This window comes from Corvus cornix, chromosome 12 (genome assembly GCF_000738735.6).
Source record: "Corvus cornix cornix isolate S_Up_H32 chromosome 12, ASM73873v5, whole genome shotgun sequence".
NCBI classification, from domain to species: domain Eukaryota; kingdom Metazoa; phylum Chordata; class Aves; order Passeriformes; family Corvidae; genus Corvus; species Corvus cornix.
Window position 1 is genome coordinate 14551840 of NC_046342.1, and position 18882 is coordinate 14570721.

General features: G+C 41.9%; 1 protein-coding gene across 1 annotated transcript in view; it reads right to left on the bottom strand.

The window, feature by feature from the left end:
- Positions 1-18882, bottom strand: part of MAGI1 (membrane associated guanylate kinase, WW and PDZ domain containing 1) — a 289612-nt gene that overhangs the window by 76337 nt on the left and 194393 nt on the right. The window contains exon 3 of the mRNA XM_039559254.1: positions 10764-10883. Coding sequence (XP_039415188.1) covers positions 10764-10883 — 120 coding nt within the window. The remainder of the gene's footprint in view (positions 1-10763; positions 10884-18882) is intronic.

Below are 18882 nucleotides of genomic sequence, written 5' to 3' on the forward strand. Positions count from 1 at the left end.
CTTAAAGCTAAACTTGAAGGGACAAAGATGCACCCCCAGTTATGCCAGTACATGCTCGGAATCCATCTGTGATGGAAACAGTGCAAAGTGCTTGGGGTGCTTCCCTGTCACTTTAAGTGACCGTGGAAGAGACACAGAATAAGTGCAGGTTCACTCATGCCACAACAGCACAGAGGTATTTCACTGTCCCGGCTTCACTTCACCTCTACACCACAGCAGTGCTTGATTTACCCTGAAATTCTCTCCAACGTCAGGTCTGGAATCTATTCCCGCAGCACTGGGCATTACAGGAATTCAGACCTACTGCAAGGTGAATCTTTTAATTTTTACACAATGATCTGTTATATACAACAGTTTTACATAAAATTCCCCAAAATTTCTCTTTCAGGAATTATTGTTAATTTTTATTTGCCATCTTTGGATTCTAAGGGTAGACTTAAAAATTTTCCCTGTGCCCTTTGACATGACAAAACACAAAGGATGCCCTCCCATATAGTTCAATTGTGGCAACAGTGCAAAATTCTTCTCTAAAACATACATTTATTTGCATTCTTTATTGATCTCCACAGGCTATATATAACCTGAAAGCATTATTTTTCAATATATATTTTCCCAGCAACTGCAGGAGAGGATGAGGTTTGAGACCATCTAAGGAACCTGAAGGTGCACAGGTCCATGGGAAGTGATGAGGTGCATCCACAGGTCCTGAGGGAACCTGGATGGAGTTGCTACATCACTTTCCATCATATTTGAGGAGTTGGGGCAGTCTGGTGAAATTCCCACTGACTGTAAAAGGAGAAACATAACCCCTTTCTCAATGGAGGACCCAGAAAGATGCCAGCCAGTCTGTGCTTGGCAGGATCATGGAGCAGATCCTCCTGGAAAGAGGATCACCAGGACCCATCAGGAGCCGGAATCACCTTGATTTGGACTGGCAGAGCTCATCTTGGAAGACCATTTAGGAAACACTTGTAATCATTCCCCCCCACTGCCTCCTGTGAGGTGAAGTATTTCTCATAGAGCTGAGACCCAAGAAGCCAGAGCAGCTCCCACCTCCATGCTTTTACAGCTGGAGTAGTAGGACAGCAACACGTGCAGGTCTGTCTTAACAAGGTGTGTTCCAGCCTGTACACAGTGATGTGGATCCAACTCCATGGGAGCGGCAACGCTTCGCAACGCTTTCATCTTCTGTTCATCATGTCAGAATCTTAAATGTACATTGATGCATAATTTATGGGGAGAAGGAAATTACTTCTTCTGGAAAGAGCCTCTAATGGGTACGGAGGCAAGCAGGTTGCAGTTTCTGCTACAGAAATAATTCGTGTGCTCTACATACTGCAGGACTGTTTTATACAAAAAGGGGAGGAATGGGAGAGAAACAGTGCAAACATAGGTGGGCAAAAAAAAAAAGGATAATTAACCCTGCTCCCATCTATCCTTTTGGCACTTCTCATGAAGAATGATACTACTCTGGGATTTTGTAGGGTTTTTTTTTTGGTTGTTGCTTTGTTTGGTTTTCCAGGGGAAAAAAAAAAAGTTTTCTAAGGATATTAACCGCAAAGCAGAGAGAGTCATGTGTGTGCCATACACATAAAAACAACTTTTATTTATAGCACTGCACATGACTATTTTATGCAAAAGTTATTTCGGGTCTGTTGTAAATGGTTGAATTCTTTAGGATGGATTCAACAAAGTGGACGAAGGGGATATACAGATGTTGATAGTGTGGGTTTTATTTCCCCTGGACAAGAACACAGCACAGATGGTACCATCCCTCCTCCAATTACAAAGAAATGTATGATTATATCTTCAAAATTTTTTCTTCTTCAGTTCCTCTAGCAACAGCAAAGCTGGAGTTCCTAGCAGTCCATGGAGAGCTGTTCGTCAACAGAAAAACAGGCTTCTCTAAAGTATTTCAGGTTTTCTCACACCAAAATCATTAGTCATTTTTCAAACCAGACATGGTTGTTGGTACTAATATTAGTGAATAATTACTTTCTACCAAGACAGTGTGCTGTCTTAGAGGATCCCTGTAAATATAAATGAGCATATAAAAAGGGCAAATATGAATCTGAAACAGAGCATGGCTCTGCATGTGTGGGGTTTACAGGAAATGTAACCACTGGGGCTGAACTTTTCTTTTTTCTCCACAGGAGGCAGATTAAGCCTGAATCAATATTTGAAAAAATCAGAGCTCTTCCTTCAGATTCACACAAGGACAAACAGGTTGGGGAAATAACCCAGCTCATGATGAAAAATCTTCAAAAGAATGCTCCAACCCAGGTGACACGGAAAACAAGAGAAAATGGAAATGCTATCTTTCCCTCATGTTTGCTGGATGCAGTCAGCCCTACTTCTCTTCTCTAAGCAGTTAATTTTGAAGACATGGCATGTGGGCCTGGGTGTGGGAGCAGACACACTATTTGGGGGGACTGGTAAAAATAATCATCAAACCTCATGTTTCATCCTCAAAATTGGAAATAGAAAATATTTACACTGTGACTCAGAAATCCAAACATGCTCCATTAACGACTGACAGTGAACAGCCCAGCAAGAGTTTTACAACACTTAGACTTGACATTATTTGTTCAAATTAAATCTATCAATGTTTATGAAAAAACATACATTTAAAAATAGGCTTCAATAGTGTTTTGTGAGCCACTTGTAAGCCTAAAGAAGGGGCTAACTTCATAGCCAGTGTAATTTGTACTGAATATCCAATCAGCTCTAATTATTAACAGCATGTTACATGTGCATACACAAGCATCTGTCATCCCAGAGGATCCCAAAACATTTTCTGAAGTCAGCACAGCAGTTAGGGCAGGACTCCCCGGGGTGCTTGAGCTCAGGTGAAGCTCTGCAAAACTTCTGAGGACTCTGACCCCAGCAGGATGTCTCTGAGCTGGAAAGGAGCAGCCTGTCTCCCAGACAATGGAGACTTCTGGAACAAAACTGCAGGAAACTCTCTACGTTTCTGTGGAAATGCCAGTTCTGAAGCAGCCAGCGTGGCAGGAATGGCACTTTCCCATGTCAGATTCCTATGGGAACTGGGCCTCTAAACCTTACCCTCTTCTCAATCACATTTGGATCTTGCCTACAGCGCCTGAATTAATACCTAATAACAACACATTCACTCTGCAGATGCACGTACCATTAACTGAATCCCTTGTCATCGCTTTTCACTAACCCTTATTTTATTTAGTCCCCTGGTGCTTAAAACTTACTTAACCACAGCTGAAGTTTGATGGGAGCATCTGCAGCCAAATCTATTACTTAATCCATGCACTCTAAAGCACCACTCAGGAGAGTGCACAAAAATAACAATAATAATGAAAAAACCCAAACAGAAGAGCTATTTGGAATGAGTTGGTTTCTTTTCATCTCCTTATCTTTAAGTGTCAGCAGCTTACACATTTTAGCATCACACCCGGTAATTAGACTTTGGTAACAGCTTATCACAACAATAAGACAAGTTCTCATCATCATAACACTTCCTGCTCTGCCAATTCAAGTAGCGATCACAATCAATGAATGCAATCTACAGCAGCTTCCCCCCTGTCCTGAATTAAAGCAACACTGTCAGTCAAGGGAACTTTAGGTTTTAGAAAGCAAGTGGCAGTGGAAAATTTGTCTTGTATTTCAAACAACAAAGCATTCTTAATAAATATTCCCCTGGTGGGCAGTAAACTCACCCTAAATTGTTTATGTGAGCTGGAATTTAAAATACAATTCACAAAAATACATGAACAAAAATACCCTTACGTAAAATAACTATGAATATATTTCATAAAAACCTTGAATTCACACTGTTGAATTCAAATCCATTTGGGTTGAAAGGACTCCAGCCAGCCAAGATGCTGTTTCTGGAATGGGTAGAAACGTACACGAAGAGAGGCACAATCTAACAGGTTCAAAAGTGGAATGGATACTAAGGCAGAGAGAGAAGAGGAGACCATGGAGGCTGCTGGGGTGGGGACAGGGAGCTGACATGGAGGGGCAGAAGAAGGCAGAAGAGCTGACTGCAAGGTCAAACATGAGTTTGAGCACTAATTCTAATGGTGCAATTACAGCAATTGAAGAATGTGGTCCCAAAGCACGTATTTGAGTTACTTTAATTTGTAGGTGTTTGCTCTGCAGCAGCTATTCTCTTTCCTTCTGGTGGAAAGATGTCTATGCCTGGGACTGGGAGTACATTTGTGTCTCAGCAAAGGCCCAAGAAGAGTTCATGCAGTTCTGAATTTACTGATGCGTACTTGTGAAGTCTAATTCTGCAATTATAAAAATCCCAAGAAACTCAAAGGCCTGTGTGCAGCACAGAGGGCCCTGTGTCCATGAAAAGTGCATCTGATCTTCAAAGCGACCACTCTGTGCTAACAAGGACTCCATTAATAGCTCATGTTTTAAAAAGCACTTCATAGCTTTCTGTCTTGGTGCAAATGGGTATTTTGGGAAAGACACTTGGAGATAAGCAGCAAAATTAAGCAAGGTCTTGACACAAAGATTTGAAATGTAATTGTTAATGTAATGGTTTTCTTTTCTGAGACGCAGCTCTTCTTCTCTGCACTGTACAAGAACCAAAACAATTGACCCTTAATTTTGGCAGAAGAGCTTCTGCTCATCTAATCCAGCAAGAGTGCTTGTGTCTGATTAGCACAGGATGAATTGGTTCCTGGGAGTGAGCTCCTGCCATAGTGTTTTGTCTGTTCTCTTCCCAGATCCCATTCTGCTACAGATTTCCACATTTAGATGACAGATCTGGCTGCTGTCTGTGGGATTCACCTAGCTGCAACTGCACATTGATTAGCAATTGCCTTGAGGAAATTCAGAGTATCCAGGCAACCGGGAGGAGGCTGCGGATACAGCATCTGGATCGGAAGGAAAACAGGCAACGAAGGAGAGCTCAGAGAAATTAACCTGCAATATATCCATTTGCTTTAAATAGGAGATTCTCTGTCAATTTTTGTAGTTTTTCATGGTGAGGTTAACTGAAAGATCAGTTTGGGTTTTTTGTTAAATAAGTCAAACTGTTGCAAACTGCACATTTCAATTATGTCTGCAATTTAACATATACTCCAATTAGTGTCCTAAAGGCAGTGGCAGCATGGGAGAAAGTCACCCACAGAACAAATCACTCTTACTTACTCTGATTTTTCCTGTGTTATCACTAGGTGTTGCCGCATGCTATTGTTAGCACTCACGTACAAGTGCATCCAAGCACATTTAAGGCATGCAAAAATCCTAAAATAAAGCAATGATACTAAAAGTAATAAATAAGCAGTACAACCTGGGTAACATGGAGCAGGAGAGGGCTGGGGAGGCTCAGGGTGTTCCATGAGACCAGCTGTGTTATATCAACTTCTATATCCACGTTCAAATAAATTTAAAAAAAATTCATAGGGAACATAAATAAACGTGCTTGTGTATGGTATATACAGAAAGCAGGAGAAGCAGCTGGAAACACCCTACCTAGCATAGGGCTGTAGGACTAAAGAAAATATCATGTCAAGCCACTGAAATATGAAACTCTTCTTCTTGCAAATAGTTAAATATTTATATATATAGTCCCACCATGAGGATGTGTCCCATTAACACCTTCCCTGTCTGGAAGGCAGTGGCAGTGAGCTCTGCAGAAAGGGAAGTGCTGCAGCCTGCAGAGGCCAGGCTGCCTCTGCAGAGGAGCTGGATAACACCAGCAAGAAAGCAGCCACTTCTGAAGTGCCCCAAGAACACCCTGTACCAAAAAAACAATGCCAAAATGTGCCTGGACTACTAGGAATGGTCTTCAACATATCAAACTACGATTACAAAGTAAATTATGCCTAAAATAACCTGAACTCTAACTTAAGAAGAAAGCAACTAATTCACCATATCTCTTTTTGCCAGAGGTGTTCAGGAGCCTTTTCCCCGAGGTTTGTGTTTTAAATTGCATGACTGCTAATGAACAATTTCTGACAGAGCTCACATTGAGAAACTTGTTATTGAAAGTGCAGAGAGAGGGAGAATCCAGTCAGCAATGCCACAGGAAATTCAAAGCCACTCTAAACCCCTATCAGATATTTGAATATTTGCTTTTAGAAAACAAGAATTACTCAGGTACCACTTCACCTGTTTGCAGAATAAAGCATTGTTATCAGATGAGACTTCAGTACAGCAGCACTCATTCTTAACACTGATAATCCTGCACATACACAACAAGGTTTTACCTTTTTTTCCTCTACTAGTGGTTTAAAAAATAAAAAGAAAAAAAGCAAGCAAAGTATTAAGAGCCAAAGATAAAAGAGGAATCATTCTGCAGTGCACAGATATTAGTATGTGGATATTCAGCTAAAGGAGCCATTATGATTTATTGAGTCAGTCTCTAGTCTGGAGACAAAGATCAGCAGATCTGATCTTATTAAGCAGAACATGTTGTTCACCTGCATAGGCATCCCCAGCATCTGCCAGCCTTCCTCATCCAATCTTCCCCTCATGTTCTGCCTGCCACAGGCTCGGCTCTCATTTCCAGGTGGGACCGAGCTGGTGACACCCACAGGCTGCAAAGGCACCAGCAAAAAAAATCCACCCATTTTGCTAAAGCAGCTGGGGCAGCGTGGCTGCTGCAGAGAAACCCAAGGAGAGCCAGCACATCAGATAAATTAGGCTAAAGGCATCTTGATTTGAAGCATGTTGCTGAATACACCTCTCTACTTCAGATGAAATTCAAACTGCACTATTAATGTAATTTATTACAATCATTAAGTACCACAATTGGAGACCCTGTCTACAGTAGCAAGTTTTATATACTTTAAAAATGTTAGCAAGTCACCCCATTACATCTTAGTCATGAGACTAATGCAGATTACTTATTACTTCTCTTGGCAATCACATAATACTTGTCCTGAGAATGAAAGATGATGCCTTGACAATAATACTCTATAATGTAATAACCCTTCACATGTTATAAAGTGCAGCACTTTTTCTTTTGAGGATCACTAAGTGCTGGGCAGGCATTCATTCATACAGCCTCATCAGATCCTGGTGATACAGCCACCCCCGTTCAAAATTCAGCCACCATGCTCATGTCCCCATGTGCCTCTGCATAGCTCCCATCTCCAGGGCTGCCTGAATTCAGCACAGCCCTCCAGAACACCGTTGCTTCCACTCTCCCCCTCCTATTTGGAAGAGCAGATAGCTGCAGGCACAGGGTATCTGCTGAAATATTAATGAAGAGAGAAGTAAGTGTTGTTTTAATATTCTCCAGGCCAGAAACCTGAAGTATAGAGCAGTTACCTGATCTGCCCAGGGCCATTCAGCAGCTGGGGAAAAAACGGGAATAAAATCTGGAAGCTGTGACTGTGCTCAAAACAGCCCTCCCTTGGGGTCCCTGTGAGAGCCCGCAATTCAAATGCAGAAGTAATTGCTAAATAATTAGTAACCTACACAAGTACTTCCATGCATCCATCAGTATTTTCTGCCCTGAAGGAGCAGTCAATAAATGCCTGAGACTACAATTACAGTGATTTCCTATCCACCAGAAGGCCTAGTCAATGTGCAGCCTAAAAAGAATTTTCCTTCCTAATGAGTATTGTCAATGGGAATTTCTAACTGGCTTGAGTGTGTTTTGTGCAGCACCCACGTGGGGCAAAATCACCAATACTGGGGCAGCATCGCAGCTTTTTGGGCAGGTCTTCCAGCTCCAGTTGCTGGATTCATGTGATCAACATGTAGCTTTCACCAGGGGAAGAAAGAAGATGTTTCTGGGCTTTATGGTTAAAAATCAGGATGTGAAAACCTGAACTGAAAACCCCAGGAATTAAGGCTTGCCAGTGCCCCCTCCCACCTGGTTACATTTTTTGAAGCCTTTTGGGTGCAGAAAACACCAGGGAGATGAGAGGTGACCAGAACAGCAGCTGCCATGCCTGCTCTGCCGTCACTGGGATGTGAATCAAAAGCTGCCCAAAGGAACCTATTTGCAGTGCACCAGAAGAAATAATAATGGCATTACAAAGCCCTGTAGGTCAGCAACACCTCTTTTGTCCTGTTCAGCTTGCACTTTCTCTTTTTGCAATTAGAGCACTTTGAAAACCTGATACACTCTCCTACTTTTTTCTGGTTTTCAACTGTTCTCTTCTGCTTGTTCTTTATTCTTTCCAAATCGATAGTATCTGTATCAGCATCAAAGTCCTGTGTATTACCCCTCTTCCAATGGCTCCCTGTTTTCTAATCTTTCTCCCCAGAACTTCTCTTCAGTAACTATTATTAAATGCTTCTGTTACCTCTTCTTCTACAAGATTTTTCCAAGTGACAGTATCCAGGTGACTTTATGTCCATCTTCTCCACCACCACATGCTGATGCTGACAAATTAAGGCCCAAAGGGTCCTTGGGACCATGCTGACCCCAAACCACTAGCCTGCTAGAGCAACATGAGCTTGTGGCTGGCTGGCACACAAAAACTTCCCCATTCCTCATCCCTACTGTCCATTTCATAGTATCCCTCTTCCTTCATCTCTAAATCACCTGAGAGCATTAAATCACAAGCAACCCAATCTCTGCAATTGTTACAATTTCTACTCAGTACAGCAGGTAGAATTAGAAGACTATTTGCTTTTGTTGGGCTTTATTTCTCTGGTTTAGAATAAGCCATCACTGATCAAAAACACAGTCAAATTTATCATGGTGGAACACTTATTAAAAAAAAAACGTGGCAGCAAAATGCAGTGTAAAACAAATGATAATTAAAATATCTAAGACTGTAAAGCTGGACAATTACAGATACTTGGCCATTAAAAGTCTAACTTGCTTTGTGGTTTGGGTTTTGGCAGATTTTCTCTTATAGACAAAATTGCTTGCAATTTCAGCATTGGGTCTGAATCACCCCATCTTCCAAGATCTAATCAAGATCAACACCCTCTTGATCGATACAGCTGTAAAACCAGATTTCAAAAAAAAAGTACAACAAAGCCATTAAAGAAATCTCAAAAGGCAGCAAAATAATTTCTTGAAGCCGTAAGTGAAAAATGAACTCTATTTATTTTACATTACAATCAAATAGTAATGTGTCTTGATGCATATGTGCACACATGCATCATCATTATTTGCTTTATTCTTATTGATTTTTCCTTCCATTGGCCAGCACTCCAGAACCACAATGCACCAGCATCACTGATCTCAATGGGGAAAGAAGCTTCTCAGCACTTCTGACAAATTATTCCTTTAAAGTTCAGGCACTTCTATCACCAACAGAAATGAAATACACATTAGACTTATGAGAAATCAACACCATCTTCAGCAACTGAAAAGAGCAAGCCATGAAACCTAAACAGTTTAGCTGCTGCTGCATATAATCACATAAGCAGTGAAACTACCACGTTGTAACTGTCCCAGATGGATACAGCATTTCCTGAGAACTAATTCCCAGCATGTCCCAGGAGCCAGCTTACAGACAGTTACCCATTTTGTCTTTCCAAGTGGAAAGGTCACTAGAACAAACAGATCAGGAAGCAATGGCAAGGCCTCTCAGCTGATCTATTTCAAGGACCATGACAAAGAAAACTAATTTGGTGTTATAATTAGAAACACAGAGAGGAAAAAGCTCATTCTGAAGAAGAGCTGGTGCTGGAATGTTAGCATTGGTGCTGATGGAGCTAATCAGCTCAGAGAGGTGGAAGAGTGAAACCAAATTATACATTTAGCATCTTCATGCAAACCAGGTTTGACACTGCAATTGTCTGCAGTTGGGAATTAGCACAAGGTTTAAAGGTGCCCTTAAAAAAGGAGTTTTTAAAGAAGCAGACAAACAGTATTTCAGGACTCGTTCGTCAGACCCTGAAAACCAAAACCACATGTCACAATCTTTTCTGTTCATGTTTGATGACTTTTGGCTATTTGTGTGTAGTTTGTATTTTTAAACATATTCCATATTTCTTATTATAAAGAATAATTAGAATAAGGCTGCAATAATAAGGCTTTTTCAATCTCTCATATTTACAGAAAGAACCATTAAACTTCTTTCACATGGAAATATGAAATGACTGAGCTGAAGTACACTGGAAGGACTTTCAAACCTGTATTTATTTTCATTGTCTTGTCAAGAGGCACATTTGAATGTTCTCCAAAGGAAAAAACCCCAAACCCGTCCAAAAGGAGTTTTCAATTTAAAGGAGCTATAGATTGCAGGTTTAGTTACACAAATCCTATTGTGTACCTAAAAATGGTCAATCTGCCTTGCATTTCTCTGGAGCTTTTTCCTGCTCTCACCCTGGTGACATTTCAGTGCCCCTTGGCTGTCTCAGTGCTGTTGTTTGCAAAATTGTGCTGTAAAAAGGATCAACACAATGACCCAAGTTAGAAGCAATTATCCAAGAATAAGAAAAAACCAAAAAAGCAATGCATCATGTAGCTGCATAGTGACACAACTGGGTGGCGAAGGAAGTGTATTTAGGGAAGATAGAGGGAAAGAGAAACAGCAGGAGGAAAGAAAAACTGAACAAGGAGCTATGAGCCATAGTGGATACAAACAATAGATGCATACTGCCCCAGTATTCTGTTATGGGATTACATATCGAATTTTCCTGGCCAACTGACGTTAATCTTTTCAGGCAGTTAACTTTTCAGGCAAAAGATAAAGCACAGCAAAATTGGAATTCCCTCTCTCAGGTTACAGAGAAAAGGGAAGCAGAGCACTAGGATGGAAAGCAAGGTCCTAACTTGAGTGAGGGTGATGTAAATGTGGTGTCCCACCATGGGTATCTGAAGTGCTTTTTCACTGCCTGTGGCTCCATACCTTCATAAGTTCCTACTTCCAGAAGGGTCCCACTTCGCTCCAACTCCAGAAACTCCTCCACAGTCAGAAAGTTATAGTCCACACCAGGCACTTCTCCTTCTCTTGGAGGGCGGGTTGTGCCTGAAAGGAGAAATTAGAACATTAAACGAGTTGGTTTTTTATCAAGAATTAAGTAACAAATTTTCACAAAGATACAACAGTATTTGTAAAACACAGTTCTGTGAGCTACAAGGGTCAAAAGAAGTTTGAAGTTAGGAGCCCATTAAAAACAGGACATAGATTTCAGGTTGAACTGGTGGCACCAAGTAGAACAAAACAACTGAAGGACAATGTTTCTTGTACTCTCAGAAACACTCTGGCAAAGAAATCTCTCATCTCTCTGTCCAGAAACACAGCTGGAAAAATTTGGTACCTGGGAAAACGCCAGCAATTACTTTCCTGCTGTTAGAATTGTCTCTCCCACTTCAACCTCACTAAAATTGCAATCTGTATTCTCAGATAAGGCAACTACTTTCCAGGCTCCATTATTTCTATACCACTATCTCATCAAATGTTCTCTCACATCATAAACATAATTTCTCCCTTGTTTCTTCTTAGTGTTTCATCTCTATTTATGCTATTATTTTTTATTCAGCATTAAAAAGTACTATGAGACAGTTCTGATGCACCATTCACACGTGCTCACTAAAGAGACAGCCTGCCAACTCTTCTCACAGAAGTTCACCTACAAGCTCATTCCAGTTCAGGAATACTTTTGAGTAATAAGTCACACTGAATCTCCCTCTCCAGCACTTGACAATTTCAGTAGCACCCATGGAGAACTGGCTCTGATCACTGCCACTCTGCCAGCTCTGAAACTCTTCTCCCTTCTGGCCAATTTACAGCACTCTGAAGCACAGTGTAAGATGAGTCATTTCATGACTTTTTCCCTAAGATGGCTTGGGATGTTGCATTTTAGGTCACTGAGCACAGCTTCATTGATAAGAATCAATTTCTGTTCAATAGCCTTTATTTTCCATGACTCTGGAGGCTGGGAGGTGACTGGATTCTGCACGTCTGAGATTAAATATAAATGACAGATTTACAGATAGTATAGGAAACTGAATTTTGGAAGAAAGACTGGAGTTAGAGAGCTGGAGGTGTCCGAATGCTGTGGCTGAAATCAGTCTGCTGTCTTGGGAATAACTTCAGAGATGTGGAAACCATACCCAACATTTAACAAAGCATAATTTCTCACTTCTGAGGGACTCTCCTGGCCCCTGGGCAGTGTCTTCTCAGTGAATACAATTTCCTAAACCCTCTATAAAAGGACAGAAGAAAGAATAAAGAAACTGAGCTTCTGAAAACTAATTGGGAAGATTCCAGCTCTCAGAAGCTGAAAGAGCATAAATTTACCATGCCTGCATCTGGCAAATGTTTTCCTCAAGTGCCAGGAAAGCGGAAAGTCTGCTTATCTCCTATTCATCTGAGAGACTGCTCAAGAGGTCAGTCTTGATAGAGTGTCACCCTTGAAAGACTATCACTAGATTAATTTCCTTGATAGACATCCACTTTCTCTAACACGCTCCATTTCTTGATTCAAAATAGAAACTCTCTTTCTTTATTATTTACTGGCAGCCTTCAGAGAGTTTATAAATTCCTGTGCTTTTTTCCATCATTCCTCCTCTTGGAGCTGTATGAATGGGTGAAGGAGGGAGGAAAAGTAAGGAAGGGGATGGAAATAGTGATGGATATCTCCACCCTGCTAGCAGAATTACTCTTTCCTATTTGGAAAGGACTCAATCTTGTATTCTTTGTATTTCTGAATCCTTATAGTAAGGCTACAACCATTTTTACTGGGTAGATTGTAACAGAAGGCAATTTTCTTTCACAGATCTAGTCCAGAGAAATGCTGGAGCTGCACCATGTTCCCCTCTCCGCCCTAGTGCAGGTGCTTCCATCCAAAGGCATGCAGAACAGCTCACTCAGGTCCCTCCCTGGCACACAAGGAGCGTGGAGCACACACCCAGCAGCCGGGATGAAGGGTCGCAGACCAGATGCAACATCTCCTCCCTGAGCACGGACACTGCCGTAGACACTGAGGCTGTGAGGACCCTCCCCAGAGCACTGTGTCTGGTGGTCACTGCCACATTCCCCTAAACCTGCCCCGCGACTGGGAAGCAAGAAGGGTGAAAAGCCACGACAATAACTATGACCAATGATACGTTGTAGCTGTCCCATGCCTGGAGCACAATGGAAGTGAGAATTAGCCTCTGTACCACTGCGCATCAATCAGTCAAACGTCACCCCCGGCCATGTGGCACGTGAGCCGAATGACAAAGACTGCGATGTGTGTTTTCCCAATAACTACTAAGACATTGATGAGACACAAAGATCAGGGAACTTCAGGATTGCTTTCACCTTATCTTTTGAAGTCTCTTCTTTTCTTTATCTATATCTTCCCACAGAGGATATTTATTAATCAATTTTTTTCTTCCATCTGAATTTTTATAGCAGTGAAATTGCAGTCAGCAGTTTACTAGTGCTGGCTGCCTATTTGACACGACACTTATTTCTCTGTCATAATTCCTCTGAGCCATTTCAATGGATCTATTTGTTTCATCTCAGTGTTCTTAATTTCCTGAATATGTTCAAGTCGAAAATAATGTTCAAGTCAAAAAATCGCAGCTGTGCCTGCTATCAGCACGATTGCCCGCAACACACGCGGAAGGCATTAGGAAAGTCATCGCGGAAAAGGAAAACATTGCATCACAGAGATAACATTTGTCACCTCAGCTGGTCCTCAGCAGCAAGCCCAGGGAAAATAAAAACTACACTGGCTGTGATATCTTATCTGGGCGAAGGCGAAAAACCCAACAACTTTCCATGTTGCTGTCTGGAGCAGAGATTGCTTGCAGATGCTCCGGCTGTTATCCTGCTCCACATCTGAGCAAGTGTTACTGAATGCGATTCAGGAAGGCAGGGGGAAGGGAAAACCCGCCTCCATTTTTCTTGTAGCAGAATGACAGGCTGCCGGCTGGACACACGCCTGGCAGATGGCATTTCAAAGAGTTTTCATGAACCATCTGGGATGTGTACAATGATTACAAACCACACTTACAACAAAGCCAGAAGGGCTGCTTCACAAGGAGCGGGGGGGAGAGGGCGGGCAGCAAGAAAGGGGGGAAGAAAAGAAAGCCAAGAGGCGCAAACTCCATGACTTTTCCCAGGCCTAGGACACCAAGAATAATCAGAACCTTCCACCCAGAGCGCTTTCACAGCCTGGAACAACTGCTCCATGGCTGTGCAGCTTGAGTGTGCACAGGCCAGCACCATCACAGCCTGCAGGCCACCACTGGAGCTCTCTGCTGATAAACTCCAATTGTAATTAAGTCTCCCATCATTAGCATGGCTTAATTATGTACAAAGGCAAAGTGTGTGTATCCTCCTTCCCCCTTTAAACTGCATTTCAACATCCTTACCACAGGATGGTCTTCAGTGAAGGGGATGACTGTACATTTTATCAGAGCTAATAGCAAGTCAGACCACTGCTAATGGCAGAATTAATTGAGCACAATGAGAGCTGTATTTAGCCCAAACAAAAGATAAGATACTCCACTTGAGAAGATGAGCCAATCATATTTAAATACATTTAGTTGCCGGTCTTGTTTGCACTGAAATATTAAGTGGCATGAAATCTTATTGCCATTAGGTACCAATTTAGCTAATTAATTTCAGCTATGTCCATTGTGTGACTACCTCAGAATTGCTAATGCTGCAAAGAAGGAACTGGAGGAGAAACTGAGTGGCTACCAACTCCTTCTGCATATTTAATGGTTCAAAAGCTTTCAGTCTTATTTGGCTAGCATATCCCACAGCATATAAAACTAGTTAGACACATTACATTCACAGGGGAATTCCTCAAACTTCCTGTAACCACAGAAGACATAAGAAAACAAAAAAATAAGGCTACTGGTTAGCATTGCAGTTTTTACCCCTGGACTGGGGAAGTAAAACTACATCTAACATGAGTGACTCAGATACTAAATGAAATGTTTTCCCAGCTGTTGGTTTGGTTATCACCCCCAAGCTATATGCATCCCAGTTTATTCATGCATCCCTAATGCTTGGGCCACAGTAGAGGGATCTCATCACGGACTGGAGACTCCACCTGAGAAACTGCTTCTAGACACAGGTGAGTTTGTCCAAGGAGAGCTCAGTGCTGTACATGAACTAATTAGAGCTTGTGCACACATGCCTAGAATAACTGGACTGTGGCTCAGATGCCTTGATGACTATGAACTACTATCCTGAATAATTTAAGTGACCATTTAAAAGACAAATAGCTTCTGCTGTTGTGTTGCCTATCAACCATGCTGACACTTACCCAACATGAGCCTCAATTATACTATGGCCAGACTGTTAATATATGATTCAGGGGCTGTTTAGTTCTTTATCAATCTACCAGGCCTTCAAGTTAAGCTGCTAATAGTCACTGATGCCCTGCTGCTAAATTAATCAGAATCTCACTTATTGTAATCCAAAACTAAGGCTTCAGTGGGCCTAAAGTCACTTCAATTGCTTCCATGTTAAAACAAAAGCAGTTCTTGAGCAGTAGTACTGTTACTGTGCACCAAAACAGCCCCTAGCAAGTAATTTGGAAGTCACCATTTCAAGTGCAGAATACCTACAACTCCCATTTGCAAAGCAGTAATTTCTGCAAACTCCTTCTTCAATTCCACTGGCTGGCAGTGACAATCTGGTGAGCCACCAAAATACATCTGATCAAACCACAAGTCATTTACTCCTCATCTCCATTAACCAGCATCTCATAAAATGGCAGATAATGTGGGAATTGTACACTCAAAGTAATGATAATAGTTGCTACAACCATATTTTATACAGACTCAAGCCACTGGTGGTTACCAGCAGTGGGTGCAACTGCAGTAAATAAGGTGAAGTGTGCAGGGATGCTCCTGACCCAGGAGGCTGCAAGGCCAAGTGCTGCTGTGGGAGGTTCTGAAAGGCAGGGGTGGGAGGAAGACAGGGTGCTGCTCTTCCCATTGTTCTGAGAAACTGGTATTTTTGTTCATTCAGCAAGAAGAGACTGCTCTCATCATCTACAGGGAAAAAGCCTTCAGCTGCCAAAGAAGAAACATATTAGGAAAACAGCCCCTTTTCCCTCCCACTGTGTTTGGAGGTCACCTTCTTCTCTCACATCGCAGGGTTATTTGGAGAGCCTTCTTTGGCTCTCCTGCATCTGTCACCTATGGTGCCAGATAACTGCCAGGCAGGACAAACTTCACAAATCTGCTAACAGCAAATGGAGAAGGGAAAAGACAAAGACAACCTGGTCTGCCTCCAGAAGAGGCAACCTGATCAGCAGCCAAGCTTAAGGCAGAACGTTGCAGTAGCACAGTACTAAAAACAGCCTTATCCACATACACAAAAATAAAGTGTAACCAGTCTGTAAGAAGACACTGTACACAGAACTACCTTATTTTACTGACTTCTGGGGTTGTTCAAACTAAGAATACCTTATTTCTTCCCCAACATAAGTAAAAGGAATTGCATTTGGACATTGTTGTGCGATCCATTATACACTGTAACCCCACATACCTGTGGGTAAGGGATCATTCATACTTGTAACTACATAAAATATGGACATTTCAGACAGGCCCAATCTGTTACAAACCGAACACGCTCAGCTTATAAATACAATTTTCTCCTGAAACTTGAAACTCAGAAAGCTCATTTTGGGATTTTAAATTCTGTCTATCCCGTCTCTAGCCAGCGTCTTGATACCTATAAACCCCAAGAACGTGACAAGCATTCGAAGTGTCTTGGTGGCTGAGTAGAAATTCAATCCAAAGAAGAATGTGTCTGCCACCAGAAATTAACTCCCAGCCCTGTTAATGATGCATGTGCAGGAGCAGATGCTGACTGACTCTTCCTGGCCACACACACAACTGCAGGAATAAAAGCAAATTTCTGTCACTGTGGTCAGCAGGAAAGACTGATTAAACCCAGAAAAGAGCTGACCAAGACAAAACTCTTTCTACAGACACTTTTCAGAGAGAAATGCATTTCATGGCTGAGTTCTAAAGCATTCTTCTTCCATGGGGGAGATGGAAGGGATTTGCACAAAGAGCTTAGTATCTCCTTCTCCCACCAGTCTTTCCAGCAAGTGACCAAAGAAGGAGCCCAGAGCAGCAGCTTGTGAGGAACACCTCTCGCACAAAGGGCTGTGCCAGCCATGCACACAAGTAACCCTCAGCACACACAGAAGCTGTTTTCCCTCTCTCTGAAATGCTGAGTCCAGTTGCATCTCCCTGACCCTTCCCCTCAAAGAAGCACAGACTGCCCCAAGCCTCCCTGGAGAAGCGATTCAGCCAAGCCACACAGCACAGCTCGGATTGCGTAAACCCTCCAGGCAGCAAGTTATTTTTGTCCTTTTTAAATCTATTTTTGCTATTTCAGTGGCCTTCCCTGCCACCAAATAAGAACACTGACAATCTTCAACACATTTATCCTTAGAGCCCTCTGAGATAGAGAAAGTGGGTTTGTTTCCAGTTAATAGCACAAGATCAGCCAAACCCAGGCTCTCAAAGGACTCCAGGAACCTAATTCTAGAGAAATCAGTGGGATTTAGGAAACCCTACAGATCAGGATCAGGGCCTAACAGATTAAAAGGGACAAAAATAACTTGCCACCTCGTTGGGGCTTTGCAAGCTCGTCTGTGCGTGTTGTGAAACACCATGCCAAGGCTACACGAAGCCAATTCAGCATGAGGGGATCACTCACCACTGTAATATCAATTTAAAAGAAACTGATAAATTACCTGATGATGAGAAGTAAGGGTATAAAACCTGCCACACTCCCCAAGAAAGCCACTTAAAAAAGACCTATTTAAGGATCTATGCCAAATATTCAAACAGAGCATCACCCCCCTGACCTGAGAAAAGTACCAGTGGCTCTACTGCCATGTAGCACTTGCTAATGCAGTTACAGCCTCTTCCTGTGTCCTTCAGAGCATTCATTTGCTTTCTCCTAAGCAAAGAGTATTCTGGTACCAAATAAAGCATAAATAATAAATATTCTCAGGTTCACAATAGCAGCAGCTCTACATCCCTTTCTTTGAGTGATTGCTGTTACCTCACCAGACACCTGCAGCCAAATCCGTCTTATTTCCCACGAGGTGGGACACCCACAAGAAGATTAAACTTCATGAACTAATGAGTTTGCCATTAATCCTGTGTTTCTGGAGTCCAACAGCATGACATCCACTAATTTAAATTGTGAACTACTGATGAAAAAGCAAACTATGTACCTGCTTGGCAAGAATACCTCAGCTGTAGCTATGCACAGTTTTATTCATTCTAATATACGGATTAGTGTAATAAAATGTAATTTTATAAATCAATAAAGCGGTAGTAATGAGATTGCACTGTAATGTTCTGCTTTTAAATACTGGTACAGAAATGAGTGAAAATTGCCATTTGTCTAAGTGTGGATGCAACTTATAGAAAGTGAAATTAGCTGAAAGTAAATTAACAAGGTGATTATATACTTACATGCACTTATATTCAGTTTCTCTCATATACACTTTTAGAAGCTTAGATAATTCTATACCCATGGCACACACCTTTATTTCAAAAGGTCCACCTTTCATCTATGTAAAAATTATCACAGTTACTTTCAGTAGAAATGTCTATCTTGGGGAAGGCTATGGCTGATGGTGGTAAATTAAATACCTACACTGGATAATTACAGAGCACTCTGATTAGCTGGTTATTTTTAATCCTGTAGATCATTCACTCTGGGCTATTTCAACCCAAGCCCAGTCTGATCCCTGCAGTGCTTGCATGGGGCTGCCCCACTTCAGTCACCTGCAGCCTCACCATGCTGAGGCAGAGCAGTGGAAAAGCACAGCGTGGATTCAGATCACTATTCCATATGAATGTGCACATCTGTATTAAATACAACAAGCCAAAGGTGTGTGTGTGGGGAAGTGCTTAAAATACCCTTAACTCACAGGAGAGCTGGGATGGAGGTTTGCTCCCACGCATTCAGCACTTTTAAACAAATACTGCATTGTCTTATTTATACTTTCACATTTTAGAAGTAATTTATCAGGATG